At 35.8% G+C, this 20,973-nt stretch overlaps 1 protein-coding gene across 1 annotated transcript in view; it reads left to right on the forward strand.

Moving 5' to 3' along the window:
- The window catches only part of WNK3 (WNK lysine deficient protein kinase 3), a 160,951-nt gene that overhangs the window by 88,922 nt on the left and 51,056 nt on the right, over nt 1-20,973 (forward strand). The window contains exon 11 of the mRNA XM_087860373.1: nt 11,560-11,621. Within this exon, the coding sequence (XP_087716499.1) occupies nt 11,560-11,621 (62 nt within the window). The remainder of the gene's footprint in view (nt 1-11,559; nt 11,622-20,973) is intronic.

Below are 20,973 nucleotides of genomic sequence, written 5' to 3' on the forward strand. Positions count from 1 at the left end.
GGTCCAGTTATTCTTTTACTTTCTGAGAAAAATGTGTGGAAGTATCCTACTACAATTGTAGATTTCTCCATTTCTTATTATAGGTCCTAATGCCTTAATTCTAAAAGCTTTTGGATACTGAAAGGATTTTCCTATATTTGTTGCCAAAAATCATTTGGTGGCAAACCTGATCTGAACTGATGAGACTATCAATAGTTTTTTTTTTTTTCTTTTTAAAAGCAGGCACATTCTGGGTGCCTGGGTGGCTCAGTCAGTTAAGCATCTGCCTTCGAGGGATGCCTGGGTGGCTCAGTCAGTTAAGCGTCTGTGCTCAACATGGGTCATGATCCCTGGGTCCGGGGATTGTGTCCTGCATCGGGCTCCATGCTCAGCAGGGAGCCTGCTTCTCCCTCTGCCTGCTGCTCCCCCTGCTTGTGCTTGCTCTTTCTCTCTCTCTCTCTCTGACAAATAAATAATAAAAAATAAAATCTTAAAAAAAAAAAAGCCTCTGCCTTCAGCTCAGGTCATGATCCTCAGGGTCCTGGCATTGAGCCCTGTGTCAAGCTCCCCGCTCAGCAGGGAGTCTGTTTCTCCCTGTCCTTCTGCCTTTCCCCTCCCCTGCTTGTGCTTTCTCTCTTGAATAAATAAAATCTTTAAAAAAATAAATAAAAGCAAGCACATTCTTTTATATTAAGGATTACTTAATTGGTATGTGTAAGAACCTCTTGTAGAATAGCTGTTGCTGAAATATTTCATTAGTTAACCTGTATTCTTGACTTAAAATATTTACAATGAAATCTTTATGATATATGCAAGGATATCAAGAGTAACACAAGGAATCCCCATATACCTGTTACTCAACTTAAGAAATAAAAAATTATTAGTATATTTGCTGTTCCCTGGATACCTGTATTTTTTTTGCAAGATTTAAAACTTCATGTAAATATTGTACTAACATATACATTCTTTTGCATTTTAAAAAAAATCAATGTTGTTTATGATTCATCCATGTTCATATATGTAGCTCTAGTTCATTCATCTTTCTTTTCTCCCACTGATGTACAATTGAGTTCTTTCCTTTGGTTTGCTTATTTCCATGTTCCTGAGTCGTTCCTTTGGGATAGAATACATATTATTAATTTTATGTTTGCTAAATCTCCTCCCATGTTTAGTTATTTTCTTGGGTGTTGCTTCATATTTAAAATGAAAGTCTGATTGATTAACATTGGTAGCTGATTTGGGCTTCCTCAATTAAATTGTGTAAACTTTTTAACTTCTAGGTTAACATTGCCTCACCTCACATCTTGTGATCGCCTGCAGTAGCAGTGAGATCTTTTGTAGTTACCTGTACTGAGTAGGATGTTTGATGGATGTTCCAGAATTCTCTCAGAGTCTTCATTTTTTAAATTTATTATTTATTTATTTATTTATTTTTTCAGAGTCTTCATTTTTAACTGTTCTCCAGGAAGATTTCTTCTAAATATATGATTCCTCTTCATAATAGCAAAGAAAAAAAAAACATTATGGTTCAGGATGCAATCTAGGATAACTGTTTTCATTTTATTGTCATGCTCCTTTAATAGTTTCTTCTAATCTGGAGCAATTGTTTGAGCCTTTCTTTGTCTCTCATGGCCTTGATGAGTTTGATGAATATAGGCTAGTTATTTTATAGATTAGTATTCAAAATGAGTTGGCCTGATGTTTCCACATGATTAGATTCAGGTCATGCATTTGTGACAGGAATACTGTCATTCCCATCAACGTGCATTCCTTTTTCTCCACCTCCTCATCAACACTCACTTGTTGTTTCTCGTGTTTTTTATTTTAGCCATTCTGACAGATGTGAGGTGATATGTCTTTGTAGTTTTGATTTGCATTTCCCTGATGATGAGTGATGTTGAGCATTTTTCATGTGTCTGTTGGCCATCTGGATGTCTTCTTTGGAAAAATGTCTGTTCACATCTCATTTTTTTAATTGGATTATTTGTTTTTTGGGTGTTGAGTTTTATGAGTTCTTTATATATTTTGGATACTGACCCTTTATTGGATATGTCATTTGCAAATATCTTCTCTCATTCAGTAGGTTGCCTTTTAGTTTTTTTTTCTTTAGAGAGAATCTTTTTTTTTCCAAAGATTTTATTTATTTATTTGACAGAGAGAGAGACAGCCAGTGAGAGAGGGAACACAGGCAGGGGGAGTGGGAGAGGAAGAAGCAGGCTCCCAGCAGAGGAGCCTGATGTGGGGCTCGATCCCAGGACTCTGGGACCACGCCCTGAGCTGAAGGCAGACGCTCAATGACTGAGCCACCCAGGCACCCCTGCCTTTTAGTTTTGTTGATTGTGTCCTTCATTGTGCAGAAGCTTTTTATTTTGATGAAGTCATGATAGTTTATTTTTGCTTTTGTTTCCTTTGCCTCATGAGATGTTATCTAGAAAAATGTTGCTACCGCCAGTGTCAGAGACATTATGTCCTATGCTTTCTTTCTAGGATTTTTATGCTTTCAGGTATGACATATAAGTCTTTAATCTATTTTTGAGTTTATTTTTGTGTATGGTAAAAGAAAGTGGTCCAGTTTTCATTCTTTTGCATGTAGTTGACTAGTTTTCCCAACACCATTTGTTAAAGAGACATTCTTTTTCCCCATTGGATATTCTTTCCTGTTTTGTTGAAGATTAATTGACCATATAGTTGTGGGCTCATTTCTGGGTTTTCTGTTCTGTTCTGTTGACTTATGTGTCTACTTTTGTACAGTATCATACTGTTCCAGTTACTACAGCTTGCTTTGTAATATAACTTGAAGTCTGGAAATGTGATGCCTCCAGCTTTGCTTTTCTTATTCAAGGTTGCTTTGGCTATTCTGGGTCTTTTGTGGTTCCATATAAATTTTGTGATTTTTTTTGTTCTAGTTCTGTGAAAAATGCTGGTGGTGTTTTGGTAGGGTTTAGATTAAATGTGTAGATTGCTTTGGGTAGTATAGACATTTTAACAGTGTTTTTTCTTCTAATCCATGAGCATTGGATGTCTTTCCATTTCTTTGTGTCCTCTTTAATTTCTTTCATCAGTGTTTTATAGTTTTCAGAGTACAGATCTTTATGCCTTTGGTTAGGTTTATTCCTAGGTGTCTTATTTTTGGAGCAATTGTAAATGGGATTGTGTTCTTTCTGCTGCTTCATTGTTAGTGATAGAAACGCAACAGATCTCTGCACATTGATTTTGTATCCTTTGACTTTACTGAATTCATTCATCAGTTCTAGTAGTTTTTGGTGGAGTCTTTAGGGTTTTTTTATACATAGTAATATGTCATTTGCCAATAGTGAAAGTTTTATTTCTGAAAATAACTTAAAAAAAACTTTCCTTCTTATGCTTTTGAGAAATTACAGAAAAGTATAAAGTTTTGAAATTACTGGTTATCTCACCTCTCAGAAATGAAACCTTTGAAATTTTCCAGAAATTTTTCTATACATACACATATACAAAACATTTTTTCAGTATTTATTTTATCAGAATTGGGTCATACAGGCTTTTAAAAAGATTTCTTCTTTTTATTGAAGTATATAAGGCATATATACATTAAAGTACCCTAATCTTAAATATACAGTTTAATGAGTTTTTACCCTAATCTTAAATATACAGTTTAATGAGTTTTTACATATGTATTCCTTCATTAAATGCAAATGAAGATAGAGAACATTTTTAGCTCCCTGGAAGGTTCACTGAGTTCTACCCACATTGTTGCATGTATAGGTAGTTTGTTTTATTTTTTTGCTGTGAGTTGTTCCATTCTAGAATATGCCACAGTTCAGTTATCAGTTCGCCTGTTGAAGTACATTAAGATTGGTTCCGTTTTTTACTCTTATGAATAAAGCTGCTGTTAATGTTCCTGTATGTTTTATTTATGGACACATGCACTCATTTCTCTTGTGTATATATGTAGAAGTGGGATTACAGCGTCACAAGAAAAAGGTATATTTAACTATACCAAGTAACATTACACAGTTTTCCAAGTAGTTGTGTCAGAATACATTCCTACCAGCAATGTATGAGTGTCCTAGTTATTTTACATCCTTATCAACACTTAGCATTACCTGTATTTTAAATTTTAGCCATTCTGGTGGATGCAATGTAGTATATATTGTGGTTTTAACTTGCATTTCTCTGATAGTAACAATGTTGTGCATCTTTTCAGGTAATTCTTAGAGACTCAAATATCTTCTTTTGTGAAGTGTCTCATCAAGGTTTTTTGGGGGTGGTTGTTTGTCTTTTTCTTTAGTCTGATTTAATCTCAAACATTTCTTCAGCCTTTCTTTGTTTTTCTTGACAGTTTTGAAAAGCATGGGCCAGTTTTTTGTAGACTATCCCTCAGTTTGTATTTGTTTGAAGTTGTCTCATGATTTGTTTCAAATCATGGATTTTTGGCAGGAATACCATGTAAGTGACATACTGTTCTGCTCAGGGCATCACATTAGGAGGCATGCCAGTTTGTCCCAATATTGGTGATACTAACTTTTATTACTTGGTTCAAGTAGGGCCTGCCAGGCTTCTCCATTATAAGTTGCCATTTTTCCTTAATAATTTATGAGTTATTTGCAGGGAGCTGTTTGACACTATGTAAATATCCTTTTCATCATCAAAACTTTGACCCACTAGTGTAAGTATCTATTAATGATATTCTAATTTCATCATGCCTCTTTATATTTATTAGTTGGCTCTTCTCCTTTATTTATTTATTTTGAGTATGGACTCATAGGGCCTTATATTATTTAATAGGTTGTGATATAATACTATCATTTATTTGATAGTTAAAGTACCCCAGATTTGTCTAATAGGCACGGTATTCAATGGCCTGAAAGCCCTCTGGGATCTGGACTCCCCTGTCCAACTCTGACTTCATGTAGATTTTCTTTGACTTCTGTTGTCCTTTTGCATGATGATTAAATCCTTCCACAGGTCTACAGTTTAAGGACAAGGAGATGTACACTGTATATTAGTAGACATTTATCTGCTATAGTTCTATACTAAGGTGTGGTTTGCTTTTACCCCCATAATGTGTTCTCTAAAGCTTGTAATAGTCAAATATATTAAGACTGCCATCTTCAACATGCATGGCTACCAAAATTTTTCCTTTCTGCATCCTTGCTGATTTGGCTTTACTTGTAGGGCCTCTACCTCCCAGAATGCCAAATGACTCAGTTAGTCCTCTCCTTTTTATCTCCAATACGCATTCTCACTCCTTCCATTAAAACCCAAAAAAACAGGGTTAGGTGCTCTCTCCAAATAGCTGTAGAAAGCTTGGAGGGCTGGGACACCTGGGTGGCTCAGTTGGTTAAGCATCTTCCTTTGGCTCAGGTCATGATCCTGGGGTCCTGGGACTGAGTCCCGCATCAGGCTCCTTGCTCAGCAGGGAGCCTGCTTCTCCCTCTGCCTGCCCCTCCCACTGCTTGCTCAGTCTCTCTCTCTTTCCCTCTGACAAATAAATAAAATCTTAAAAAAAAAAAGAAACCTTGGAGGGCTGCAAGAAGAGCAGTGTCTGATCAATTTCATGATTGGTACAGACCCTTGATAACTCAACTGGGGACAGATAATAGGGGGAAGGTATGAGGTATAAGTTGACTTTCAGTTAGTTCCCTTTCATGAGGTACTCCCTAGGGAGGCTCTGGAGTAAAGCCCAGGTAATTTTTTTTTCTTTTATCTAGTTCTACCTGCCTTATAGTTAATGAATCTTCCTCCTAGTTTCTGTCACTTGTGTCTGTCAGTCTTTGTGTGCTGATATGTTTTCATCTTTTTATCCTTGCCTGTTTAATAGCTTGGGTGTCATTATGTGAGTTTATCCATGGAACTGTGCTGTGGAAAAGTTATTTCTTAGCATAAATTTCATTATTCAGAATCTTGGCTTGGCCAGGAATTGGGCTTAGATAAGCAATGACTTTATAGATGAAGGGTTCTTTATAAAAATATGTAAGTGGACATACACAGTGATAATTTATTTAAATTAAATAAAAATTTCACTGTTAAACAGGTATATACATCATACATTAGTCTTGAGCAGTTTGTATCTTTAGTTAGACCTGAGTTTGAACAATGTCTCTTTGAATTATTTACTCTATGATTTGAGGAAAGTTATTTATTTTAGCTCTGATTCTTTTCATTTGTCAAATGACATTTTAAAATGCCTGTCTTGCATTTGCAACTTACTTTCAAATGTAAAAAGTAAAATGGATTGATGGATATACGTATGTGATATGCAATTATAGTAAAGTGGTGTAGACTGTGAGTGGTGGATATATAGGTTTTCACTGAACAAATATTCAACTTTTCTGTATGTTGGAAAATTTTTATCATGTCAGGAAAAATGCCTATCTTGCAAGCTCATTAGGATTAGATGAGATACATGTAAGAAGTGCCTGGCATGTAGTAAGTGCTTAATAAATAGTGGTTGTTAAAAAAAAATCACAGGAGAGACATGGTTTGTAGGATTGAGAGTACAATAAGGCAGTTTATGGAATGTTTAAATGTTTCTTTTCTTGTTTTTTGTTTCCCTTTTCTTTTATCCCTCCTCTTCTCCTTTCCTTGAGATTAAAACTGTATCCAGGGCTGAGAATCACTGGTGGGAGGAGGGCAAGTAATGATGAAGTAAGTAAAGGAGAAAGAGGGTTAGCAACCAACGAAAACTAACAAAAAAGCCTCTGTGGTGTGCACAAGGGGTCTTTGGTCCTCAGTACTCTTTGGAATCATTTGTCTATTCATTAATTTCCATTTACTGACTCAATTTTTGCTTCCATCACTTATAGCTTTGGCTTGCTCATTTGTAAAATGAGTATAGCAATACCTACTGCTCAGAGTTGTCATAAAGGTGGAATTTAGTTAAATAATGTATATGACGTGCTTAGCAGTTAAGAAATGCTTAATAGTGATTGGTTTGTTGCTATAATAAAAATAAAAATAATAACATGAGACTATCATAATAGTGAAAAACTATTATTGAGCATCTATTCCTATTTCAGGTATTGGTTAGGAGCTGGAAATATTGTGATAAATTTTACAGATGTGGTCCTTGAATAGTTCACAGCATCATGGGTGAGAAAGATCTAGAAACAAGTATAAGAGAGTGTTTTAAATATCAAAATGGAGAGGAGGGGATGGTATGGCCCATGGAATACAACCCCAGTTTTGCTTCTCATTTTGGCCTTGTCCTCATTCTGCATGTGTCCAGAGGTACTTCAATATTATTGAACTTTGCTAGCAAGTTATCAAGGTCTCAGACATCCAGATTATCAAGGTCTCATTAAGAAAGGGGATTGGTGCCTGTCTTCCTTTGGATTTTAAAGTGGGGGGTAGTTGAGAAACAAGCACAAAGTATCATTTCCTGCCTTCCCTTTCCCCCTCCAACCTAGTCAACCCATACTGAGGTTTCTTCCTGGACAGATTAGATTAGCTTCTAATTGTAGGTTAGATAATTAGCTTTTTAACATGATCACTGTTTAAACACTGAAAGCAAATATTTTGGCAATGAGATTTCTTTTTTTCTTACACACAAGATTCAACAAAATGTATCCAGCTTAACAAATGGTTGTATTAAAGAAATTTTAAAAGAATTATATTGATTCCCAGCAAGATGGAATAGTGACATGGTGTCTTGATGCATAAATCTGGAGGCAAAGCCTATGGATTAAGTAAGGAGAAACAAGACTTACTATGACAATAGTCTGGAATGATATTTTATAACAACTTGTAATTATTAACAGGATTATTAATGCTACTTTGTGTCCTTAGAATCATGGTTAGTAATTGGTTCATCTGTCTTTTTTATATGATAGCTTCTAATCAAGTTCTCTCATAATATTTTGAGGAGTTTCAAAACTAGTATTTACAAATAAATGCTGGGCTATTTTTGTAGATGTCTTTCAAATTTAATGAACTTCTGCCTTTTACTTTTATTTAAAATGACTATAGTGTTGTGTATTGAAATAATGGGGACCTGCCCTGTGATTACCAGATTTGAGGGTTGATAAATCTGTACAAGGTTGAATTTATTGTTTTCTTAATTACTAAAGCAAGATGAATATAGATAAGCTTATTTAACATCTTGTCGTATATTCTTTCAGACCATTTTATATGCTTATACATACATGTGATTTTAATGTAACCATAGTGTACGTATTCTTTTATAATCTTTTTTCACTTATAGTGTTATCTTATATGTTTTAATACATTTTTAAGGGGCTACATAGTATCCTTTACTATGGATATACCATTATTTATTTAATGGAACAAGTAAAGGAAACAAGTGTCTAATTTTTTGTGCTTTGTGATTATAGTCTATGTTGTGAGGAACATTCTTATAGCTAAATCTTTGTATATACTCTTAATTATTTCATTTGTATATACTCTTAATTATATCCTTGGGTAAATTTCTAGAAATGTCAATGCTAGATGTTTTTAAGACTTGGTGTGTTGATGTCAAGTTACCCTTCAGAAAGGTGTAACCAGTTTACAATCCCACCATTGGTTTATGAAAATACCTATTTTCCTATACACTTAGTATTTGATATCCTTTCAGAGTTTTAAATTAGAAAATGTATGTAGTAACATTGTAAAAAGTAGGAAAATGGGGGAAATCACCTAGAATGCTATTTCCTTAACATGGCAGTGATTATAATATTTGTTATAGTATTCCAGGCTTTTAACACATGCGCAAGTGGTTGCACTTATATGTACAGTTTTATTTTCTACTTTTTTCATTCTTTGGTAAGTAATTTTCCCTGCCTTTACTTGGCCTTCACAATTCCAGTATTCAACGGCCACATGATAGTGCAATAAATATTCATATTTACCTAACTCATCTCCTATTCCTGAACAACTAACTTGCTGCCAGTTTTTATTATATATAATACCACAATCAAAACAGAGATATCTACCATTTATTAAATATTTACCATAAAACAAACTTTATATTATGTACTTTATTTCCCTTTGTATTATTTCCATAGGCTTTATGTCTGGGAATGGTAATATTGAATCATGAACATTTTTATGGCAGAGCCTTTCTTCTTATGTCACTGTTTTCTTTCTTATTTCTTTCTATCTTTAAATATTTATTAGAAGCCTAAAATGTGCCAGACACTGTGGTAAGAAGCACTGAGAATACAAAGATAAATCAGAGTCCTTGGAATCAGACATTAAACATATAAAGAGGGACATGATAAAAGGCATTCCCAAATGTTGGTGCATTGATTTCTTGGTTGGTGATTCTTTCCGTCCATCCTCCATCCATTCACCCATCCATCCCTCCATTTATGCCCACATGATTTTCCCTCAGGAACATGAAAGAACTAGTTGTAGACATGATGCCTGTTGACTCCTAAATATTTCAGTATAAGAATGAAGATTTTTTTAAACCACAATACAATGACAAGGAATTTAATATGAATATCATACTATTGTTTAATCTGTTGTGCACATTAAAATTTCACCAATTGCCCCAATAATGTCCTTTATGGCAATTTTCCTTCCTTGATCCAGGGTCTAATTGAAGATCATGCATTGCCTTTAGTTGTGTTGTCTCTTTTGTCTCCTTTAATCAGCCATTCTTTGTCTTTCATAACATTGTTATTTTTTGAAGAATAAAGCTTGGTTATTTTGGGTTTTTTTTTAAAGATTTTATTTATTTATTAGAGAGAGAGAGAAAATGAGCAGGGGGAGGGCAGAGGGAGAAACAGACTCCCTGCAGAGCAGGAAGCCATGTACAGGACTCCATCCCAGGACCCTGGGATCATGACCTGAGCCAAAGGCAGACGCTTAACCAACTGAGCTACCCCAAGGTTGGTTATTTTGTAGACTGTCCTTCAGTTTGGAGCACCTTGGTGGCTCAGTTGGTTTCGTCTCCAGCTCTTGATCTCAGCTCAGGTCTTGATCTCAGGGTTGTGAGTTCAAGCCCCACGTTAGGGTCCACACTGGACATGGAGCCCTACTTAAAAAAAATGAAGAAAAAAAAAGAATGTCCTTCAGTTTGAGTTTGTTTGACATTTCCTTTTGCTTGATTCAGATCATGCATTTTTGTCAGGAATACCATGTAAGTGATGAGGTGTTCTTTGCACATTGTATCATATTAGGAGGCATGTGATGTCAGTTTTTCCTGCTATTGCTGAGGTTAAATTTAATCCTTTGCTTAAGGTGGAGGCTGCTGTATATAGTTTTCTCCCATAAAGTGACCTTTTTTTTCTTTTGTAATTAGTAAGTAATCTGTGGGGAGATATTTTGAAACTATGTAAATTTTGTCCACTAGTTTTATCATCTGATGATTTTCTGTTTTTGTCATTCCTTATATTTATTAGTTGGCTTTGTGCTGTAAAAGCTTTGTATCAGTATGAACTCATGTATTCTTATTTTATTTAATGGGTTATATTCAATTACTATCATTATTTATCTTGATGCCCAAATTGTCCCATATTTGGGCAGTAGGAACCCCCTTAAGCTGGCTCCTGTATATTTTTATGTGTTCCCATCATTCTTTGAGCAGTTCTTTACCTTTTGGCATAACAAGATGATCCAGCCTCATCTTGTACTTTCTTTGTCCCAGTGTTGGAATCAGTTGTTTCTCCAGGATTCTTTCATCCCTTATAGTTTAGAAAACAAGATGTGAACTAAGATATATCTAGATATATCTAGATATATCTATATATACTTAATATATAGATATAGATATAGATATAGATATAGATATAGATATAGATATTAAGTAGTACCCAAAGTGGTTTTGCTGGTTTGTCTGGACTCTATTGTAATAGAGGCTTCTTGTGTATAGGAGTTCTGTCCATAGAATGGACAGGACTGAGGAGGAGTTGATATAGTCCAGGAAGATGAAGAAACGTAAGTAGAGTCACAGTATATGGAAGAGCCCAACTCATTCAGAGGAGCTGCAGTTCAGTGTGGCTTCAAGTAGAGGATTCTGAGAATGAGGCAGGGACCAGTTCATCAAGGACTTTGCCATCCAGAGGAATTTAACCTTAGAGATGAGGAACCATCATAAAGGGTTTAAACTGGGTAGGGAAGAGATCAATTTTGGTAGATTTGCATTTTAAGGACACGGTGCTGTCACCAGTGGCAGTATGTAGGGTAGATTAGATAAGTGTTTAAAATTGTTTTCCAACATGGTTGGCATTTTCCTTCTTAGAGGGCCAGTATTGCAGCTGCTGATACTAATGCCTCAAAGGGATAGTTGTCAGTAATTTAGTTTAAAGAGAGCAAGAAAGAGCCAGAGCACACAAGTTAAAGCTTGAATCATTTATTTGTTTGTGAAATGGTGGCAACTCTCCCTTTTAGTACTGGTTTTACAGTCAGACTGGAAGCTGAAAAATAACACAAAAGTATAGAAAAATATCGATGAATATGAATACTGCTACATTTTATTTTTCTTTATCTCTGGTAGTAACATCAAACATTCAATAACGTAGACATTCTACCTAGTTTATGAGGTAACCAAAATATGAAATGTATCAACCATGTTTTTGGAAATAAAAGCAGATTGCATTTTTAGCTTGAAGTTTGTTGTTATAACAAGTTTTATTTCTGTACTATTTACAGCCTGTATCCCAGGCAGTTGGAATTGAACAAGCAACTCTTCTAAAACCGGATTTAGTTAGAAGGTGAGTATCTTCAAATTCATACCATGAAAACAGTGGGAGTATTTTGAAGTATTTGCACTTAATAGGTGCTTAGTGAATCTTGATTAGAGAAGCATCTTCATTCTTGTATTTGTATGTATGTTCAATAAAATAGTAGGCATTATTTTTACTTTTTTATGTTAATAATGATCATATGGAATGTTAAATTATTGACCGTTTTCTTGTTCTCATTATTATAATACTCTATTCTTAAGAAAAGCTTATAAGTGTTAAAAAAGGAAAGAAGGAATAGTGTAATTTAGAGTAAAAGTCCTGCTGATCTAAAGAAATAAAGTATAACCAGGTATAAAATTGTGTTATTATTTGGTAGTTGGAAATTAATATTTTTCTCTGTGTTCAGATTGGATAATTTTTATTGTTCTCTCTTCAAGTTCACTGATTCTTTCCTTTGTCCTATTCATTCTGCTATTGTGCCCATTCGATGAGTTTGTTTCTACAATTGTACTTTTTTTCCAGTTTTATTGAGAAATAGTGGGCGTACATCACTGTATAAGTTTAAGGCATTCACCATGATGGCTTAATTTACATATACACTGTGAAATAATTACCACAATAGGTTCGACTAACATCCATCTTCTCATATAAATATAATAAAAAGAAAAGAAAAAAAAGAAGGAAAAAAAATCTCTCCTTGTGGTGAGAACTCACAGGATTTCCTTTCTTAACAACTTTCCTATATCTCACATAGCAGTGTTAACTATAGGAGTCGTATTGTATATTACGTCCCTAGTACTTATTTATCTTATAACTGGAGGTTTGTACCTTTTGACCACCATCTTCCAGTTTTCCCTCCTCCCACCCTCTACCTCTAGTAACCACAAATCTGATCTCTTTTTCTGTGAATTTGTGTGGGTTTTTTGTTTTTGTTTTTGTTTTTTTAGATTCCACAATGGAGATTATACAGTATTTGTCTTTCTGTCTGACTTATTTCACTTAGCATAATGCCTTCAAAGTCCATTGATGATGTTGCAAATGGTAGGATTTCCCCTCCCTTCTTATGGCTGAATAATATTCGTGTGTGTGTGTGTGTGTGTGTGTGTGCATGTACATGTGCACACACCACAATTTCTTTATCCATTCATCCATCGATAGACAGGTTGTTTCCATGTTCCATGTCTTGGCTATTGTAAAGAATGTGGCTATGAACACAGGAGTGCAGGTATCTTTTTGAGTTAGTGTTTTTGTTTTTTAGGGATACATTCCCAGAAGTCAAATTGCTGAATCATATGGTAGTTCTATTTCTGATTTTTTGATGATCCTTTATACTGTTTTCCAGAGTGGCCGCACCAATTTACAGTCCCATAAATGCACAATAGTTCTCTTTTCTCCACATCTTTGCCAGCATTTGTTATCTTGTCTTTTTTATAATGGTCATTCTAATAGATGTGAGGCAATATTTCTAGAGCTCAGTTTGCCCATACCCATTTCTTGAGACAGAGGTGCCTGGGTGGCTCAGTTGGTTAAGTGTCTACCTTTGGCTCAGGTCATGATCTCAGGGTCCTGGGATCAAGCCCTGTGTTGGGTTCCCTGCTCATGGAGGAGTCTGCTTCTCCTCCCTCTGCCCCTCCCCCTGGCTTGTGAGCGTGCTCTCTCTCTCTCTCTGTCATGCTCTCTCACTCTCGTACTCTCTTGCTCTCTTTCAAATAAATAAACAAAATCTTTAAAAAAAAAATCTTAAGACAAAATGGAAACACAACGTACCAGAACTTGTGGAATGCAGCAAAAGCACTTCTAGAAGGGAAGTTCATAGCAATAAATGTCTACATTAAGGAGCAGGAAAGATCCCAAGTAAGCAACTTAACTCTGTGCATTAAGGAATTAGAAAAAGAACAAACTGAGCCCAAAGTTAGCAGAAGAAATAATGATTAGAGTAGAAAGAAATAGAGAACAGAAAAACAATAGAACAGATTAACCAATCTAAGAGTTGGTTCTTTGAACAGATAAACAAAATTGACAAACCCTTAGCTAGACTAAGCAAGAACAAAAGTGTAAGGACCCAAATCAACAAAATTATAAATGAAAAGGGAGGGATTACAACTGATAACACAGATATTCAAAGAATCATAAAAGGCTATGATGAACAACTAAATGCCAACAAGCTGTACAACCTAGAAGTGGTAAATGCTTAGAAACATACAATTTACCAAGACTGAATCAGGAAGAAATAGAAAATCCGAATAGATCAATTACTATTAAGGAGATTGAATCAGTAATCAAAACTTTCCCAACAAAATTAAAGCCTAGGACCAGATGGCTTCACTGGTGATTCTTACCAAATACTTAAGGAAGAATTAACATTAATCCTTCTCAAACTCATAGAAGTGAAGAGGAGGGAACCTTGCCAAACTCATTTTACCAGGCTGGTATCATCCTGATACCAAAACCAGAAAAGGATACTACTAGAAAAGAAAATGCAAGAAAAGCTCAATAATATACTAGCAAACTGAATTCAACAGCACATTAAAAGGATCATACACTATAATCAAGTAGGATTTATCCCTGGGATGCAAGGATGGTTCAACATATACAAATCAATCAATGATTTGATTAAAAGAATGAATCATATGATCATATTAACAGAATGAAATAAAAGAATCATATGATCATCTCAGTAGATGCAGAAAGTGCATTTGACATAATTAAACATTCATGGTAAAAACTCTTAAGAAATTAGACATAGAAGGAACATATCTCAATATAATAAAGGCCATGTATGATAAATCCACATCTAGCATCTTAATGGTGAAAGGTTGAAAGCTTTTTTTCTAATATCAGGAACAAGACAAGGGTACCCACTCTCACCACTCTTATTCAACATAATATTAAAAATCCTAGGTAGAGCAATCAGGCAAGAAAAGAGATAAAAGGTATCAATATCATTTACAATAGTATCCAAAACAACAAAATACTTAAGGAATAAATTTAACCAAAGAAGGGAAAGATTTCTACTCTGAAAACCATAAGACATGGGTGAAAGAAATGAAGGAAAACAAATAAATGAGTAGGTATTCTGTGTTCGTGGCTTAGAAGCATTCAATGTTAAAATGTCAGTACTACTGAAAGCCATCTATAGATTCAATGAAATCTCTATCAAGATTCCAGTGCCATTTATCACATAGGTAGAAGAAGCACTTCTAAATGTATATAGAACTACAAAAGACCCCAAATAGCCAAAGAAATCCTGAGCAAGAAAAACAAAACAGGAGACATCACACTTCCTGATTTCAAGCTATACCATGAAGTTATAGTCATCAAAGCAGTATCATACAGGCATAAAATCAGACAAAGAGACCAGTGGAGCACAATCAAGAGCCCAGAAATAAACCCAAGCATATACAAGTCAACTAATATTTCACAAGGGAGCCAAGAATACTTAGTGGAGAAGAGACAGTCTTTTCAATAAATGGAGCTGGGGTAATTGGACATTTACATGTAGAAGAATGAAACTGGAGCCATATCTTACACCACTCACAAAAGTTAACTTGAAATGGATTAAGGAGACCTGAAACCATGAAACTCCTAGAAGAAACCACAGGAATAAAGCTCCTAGACATGGGTCTTGATAATAATTTCTTGGATATGACACCTAAAACACAAGGAACAGAATAAAAAACAAGTGGGACCACGTCAAACTAAAAGACTTCTTTGCAACAAAAGAAACCATTAGCAAAGTGAAAAGAAAACCTATGGAATGGGAAAAATACTTGCAGACTATATATCTGTTAACAGTTTAATATCCAGAATATATAATGAACTCCTATAACTCAATAGCAAGAAAACAAATAACCCAATTAACAAATGGGCAAAGGACCCAAATAGACATTCCTCCAAACAAGATAGACAAAAGGTTAACAGGTATGTAAAAGATGTTCAATATCACTAGTCATTAGGGTAATGCACATAAAATGACAATGATATCTTACTAGTCAGAATATGCCCCCAACTTGGTTCTGTGGATGAGCAAAACTGCTCGTTGGGTTTACTACTTGGGCACTGCATGTATGAATTTGGTCTGCCATGATCTGTAGGCCTGTTGCAAGCCCTTCCTTCCCTCCTTCCTTGTCACACTCATATTCCCAGTGCTTGAGCCCTGTAGATTCTCCTGCGATTCCTGTGGTACGAGATAAAATAGGGGCTCCCACAAAGTAACCCACAATGCTGAGTGAGGGCTGGTTTTCCCCTCCAGGTTCTCTTTTCCCACTGGAGGTACTGGAGGCTCAGGTGCTGTGCTGGCCTGGGGTAGAGGCAGTGTGGCCAATGTATAGCCACTTCTCCTACCCTTCTTCTTTTTGTTAGAGGGGGGAGAAAAAGAGAGAGAGTGTGTGTGAGCATGAGCAGGAGGTAGGGGCAGAAGGAGAGGGAGAGAAAAATCTTAAGCAGGCTCCACGCCCAGCACAGAGCCCGACTTGGGGCTTGATCTCATGACCCTGAGATCATGACCTGAGCTGAAATCAAGAGTCGGACGCTTAACTGACTGAGCCACCCAGACGCCCCTTCTCTTACCTTTCTAATCCAGTCTGACTTGGTGTCTGTGGTGTAGAGGGGTGCTTCAGCCACACCCCCATGTTCTAGGATTCTTTCAGTGGTGTCTTGTTCTTGAATAGTTATTGTTCTTGTGAGCAAAGTCAGAAACAACCTCTGTTGCCATCTTGGTGATGTCACTTCCTGTGATTGTGCTTTATTTTTATAATTTCCATTATTTCTAAGATTTTCTGTTTTTGCATCTGCTTCAAGAGTATTTATAATTGGTTTTTTGAAGCATTTTGATGACGGCTGCTTTAAAATCCTTATCAGATAGGGATGCCTGGGTGGCTAGTTGGTTAAGCACCTGCCTTCAGCTCAAGTCATGATCACAGGGTCTTGGGATCGAGCCCTGTATCAGGCTCCTTGCTCAGTGGGGAGCCTTCTTTTCCCTCTGCCTGCTGCTCCCCCTGCTTGTGCTCTCTCTCTCTGACAAATAAATAAATCTTTTAAAAAATAAAATCCTTGTCAGATAAATCCAATATCTGATTCATCCAATGTTGGCATCTCTTGATTGTCTTTTTGCATTCAAATTGTGATTTTCTGTGGCTTTTGGTATGGCAAGGAATTTTCATTTGTCTTCTGGACATTTGGGATATTATTTTGGGAGACTCTGGATCATATTTAAATACTCTATTTTAGCAGGCAGTTACCCTAGTTAGATGCATACGTTCTGATCTACTTTTGTGGGCTGTGGTTCTAATGACAATTTAGTTTTCAGAGTCCTTGTAGTACTAATTCTGTCTGCTTGGTTCACCTGACACCACTGGGGTCCATTGCTGCTGCCCCAGGCCAGAACTCCAGGCCACATGCTACTGGTGGAGCTCCCTTCAATGTTACTAGGGGAGGAAAGGGCCCACGTGAACTACCTTCTGCTGAGTTGGAGGTCAGGAGACCACTGGACTTGTGCTGCCTTTGTGTTTGAGCTGAGAGTCAGGAGACACTGAGCCTGGACTATCTTGTCACTGGGTGGGTAATTGGAAGATGCCAAACTGCTTTGTTTTTCCGTGAGTCCTGGGAGTCCCTAGCCAGTCCACCTTCATATTGTCATTCTTCAGTATCCAGCTGTGATTGTCTACTCTATTATTTCCACATTATTTAGTTGGACTTAAGAGGTAGGAAGAAAAGAGAAAGAATTGAATTTTTGCCATTTTGTCCCAAACCCTGAACTGGTGTTTCAAGATTACTTTGAAATGTCAATGATATAGTCCCACTGACTAGAATTATGTGCCTTTTATCTTTTGAAAGTGTTGTTACTGTTATTTCTTTGTATATTAAAAAACTAAGAGCAGCATTAATGTATCTTCTTCCACCACTTGTTTTTTTAAAGATTTATTTACTTATTAGAGAGAGAGAGAGAGTGAGTGGGGGGAGGAGCAGATGGAGGGAGAGAGAGAATCCTCAGGCAGACTTCCCACTGAAATTAGAGCCCTACGTGGGGCTTGAACCCAGGACCCTGAGATCATGACCTGAGTAAAACCAAGGGTCAGACACTTAACTGACGCAGCCACCCAAGTACCCCCTTCCACCACATGTATTTATAAAAAATTTTTTAACAGAGACATAGGAAAAATTTTAGGAGTTATTTTTATATCTTCTTTCATATCTTTATACAGATATTCCAGGAGTAGTTTCTAGGAGAAAGGACTTTACCTAAAAATTAATTTAAAAGATGTGTTTGGTGCTAACATCTTATTTAATTTTTAAATGTGTTTATTGGAAATTTTATATTTATTGAAATATCTACAAACTTATTAAAGAAAAAAGCTGAAAAATGCCCTGACACAGATAAACTGAAGGTTTAGCTGCCCTTTCATAATCATATTGATGTGAACCTGTAAAACATAACTAGTTAAAATTAATCACATTGAACCATTTTAATATTATTCATTTTTATTTTTTAACCAGAATTGTAGTTTTATTTTATTATTTCCTTTATTGAGGTGTAACTGACATACAAACTTACATTAGCTTCAAATGTACGACATGATTTGATATTTGCATGTATTGCAAAATGATCACCACAATAAGTGTAGTGAACATCTATCACCATACATAGTTATAGAATTATTTTCTTGTGATGAGAACTTTTAAGATCTAATCTCTTAGCAACTTTGAAATATACAATATTATTAACTATAGTCACCATAATGTACATGATATCCCAGGAATTACTTATTTTATAACAGGAAGCTTTTATCTTTCCCATCACCCAATTGCTCAACCCATTTCCCACCTCTGGCAACCTGTGGCAATGATTAATTAATCATTAATCTGTTCTCTGTGTATAGGAGTCTGTTTTTTTCTTTTAAAGATTTTATTTATCTATTTGGCATAGAGAGAGACAGCCAGTGAGAGAGGAACACAAGCAGGGGGAGTGGGAGAGGAAGAAGCAGGCTCCCAGCAGAGCAGGGAGCCCGATGTGGGGCTTGATCCCAGGAGTCTGGGATCACACCCTGAGCCGAAGGCAGACGCCCAACGACTGAGCCACCCAGGCGCCCCGAGGAGTCTGTTTTTTTTTAATTCCATATATAAGTGAAATCATATGATATTTTTCTTTCTCTTTCCATCTTATTTCACTTAGCATGAGAAATATAAAGAGGAAAATAATATCCTGAGGGTCTGTTCATGCTATTGAAAATAGCAAGACTCCATTCTTTTTTGTGGCTGAATACTATTCCTTTGTGTGTGTGTGTTTACGTATGTGTATGTATAAACATGTATATACCACATTTCCCTTTTTCCTTTAAATATAAGTTTTTTTTATTTTTGATTTTTTTTAACATTCAGTGTTTTATTAGTTTCAGGTGTATAACATAGTTATTCAACAATTCCAGACAATTCCCAGTGCTCACTATGAGAAGTGTACAGCTTAATCTGCATTACATTTTTAACTGATTCCCCCCACCCACCTTCGTCTGGTAACACTTTGTTCTCTATAATGATGAGTTTGTTTCTTCATTTGTCTGTCTCTCTCCTCTGTGTTTTTGTCCCTTTGCTCATTTGTTTTGTTTCTTAAATTCCACATATGAGTAAAGTTATGTTATTTGTCTTTCTTTTTCTTAGTTCACTTAGCATTATACTTTATACCTCCATCCATGTCATTTCGAATGAAAAGATTCCATTCTTATTTATGGCTGAATAATATTCCATTGTATATATATATACACCAAATCTTTATCCATTCAATAATTGATGGACACTTGGGCTGCTTCCATAATTTGACTATTGTAAATAGTGCTGCTATAAACATAGGGGTGCATGTATCTTTTTGAATTAGTGTTTTTGCATTCCTTGGGTAAACCCCAGTAGTGCAATTGCTGGATCATAGGGTAGTTCTATTTTTAACTTTTTGAGGAACTGCCATACTATTTTCCCACCAACATTGCAAGAGGGTTCCCTTTCTCTGCACCCTTGCCAATATCTGTTGATTCTTGTGTTGTTGATTTTAGCCATTCCAACAGGTATGAAGTGATATTTTATTGTAGATTTGATTACATTTCTCTGATGATAAGTGATGGTGAATATCTTTTCATGTGTCTGCTGGCCATCGGATGTCTTCTTTGGAGAAATGTCTGTTCATTTCTTTATCCATTTTTAAATTGGATTGTTTTTTGGGTGTTGAGTTTTATAAGTTCTTTATATATTTTGGGTACTAAGTCTTTATCAAATATGTCATTTGCAAAAATCTTATCCCATTCAGTAGGTTACCTTTCAGTTTTATTATTTCCTTGGCTATAGAGAAGCTTTTTATTTTCATGTAGTCCCAGTAGTTTATTTTTGCTTTTGTTTCCCTTGCCTCAGGAGACATATCTAGAAAGAAGTTGCTGTGGCCAAGGTCAAAGAAGTTACTGCCTGTGTTCTCTTCTAGGCTTTTTATGATTTCAGGTCTCCCATTTAGTTCTTTCATCCGTTTTGAATTTATTGTTGTGTATGGTGTAAGAGACTGGATTAAGAAGATGTGGTCCATATATACAATGGAATATTACTAAGCCATCAAAAAGAATGATTTCTCAACATTTGCAGCAACATGGACGGGACTGGAGGAGATAATGCTAAGCGAAATAAGTCAAGCAGAGAAAGACAATTATCATATGGTTTCACTCATTTATGGAACATAAGAAGTAGGAAGATTGGTAGGAGAAGAAAGGGGGGTAAACAGAAGGGGGAATGAACCATGAGAGACTATGGACTCTGGGAAACAAACTGAGGGCTTCAGGGGGGTGGGTGGGGGAATGGGATAGGCCGGTGATGGGTATTAAGGAGGGCACGTATTGCATGGTGCACTGGGTGTTATACGCAAGTAATGAATCATGGAACTTTACATCAAAAACTAGGAATGTACTGTATTTTGACTAACATAATATAGTAAAAAATTATTATAAAAGAAATAAAAAAAAGTGGTCCAGTTTCATTGTTTTGTATGTTGTTGTCCAGTTTTGCCAACATCAGTTGTTGAATTTCTTTTTCCCACTGGATATTCTTTCCTGCTTTGTCAGAGATTAATTGGCCCTATAATTGTGGGTTTATTTCTGAAATTCTGTTCTATTGATCTATGTGTTTATTTTTGTGCCATTACTGTTTTGATCACTACAGCTTTGTAATATAATGTGAAGTCCAGAATTGTGATGCCTCCAGCTTTGCTTTTCTTTTTCAAGATTGCTTTGTCTATTCAGGGTCTTTCATGGTTTCATAGAAATTTTAGGATCATTTGTTCTAGTTCTTTGAAAAAAATTGTTGGTATTTTGATAGGGATTGCATTGAATTTGCAGAGTGCTTTTTGTAGTATAGG

This window comes from Ursus americanus, chromosome X (assembly GCF_024610735.1).
Source record: "Ursus americanus isolate L20-20 chromosome X, mUrsAme1.1.p, whole genome shotgun sequence".
NCBI lineage: Eukaryota > Metazoa > Chordata > Mammalia > Carnivora > Ursidae > Ursus > Ursus americanus.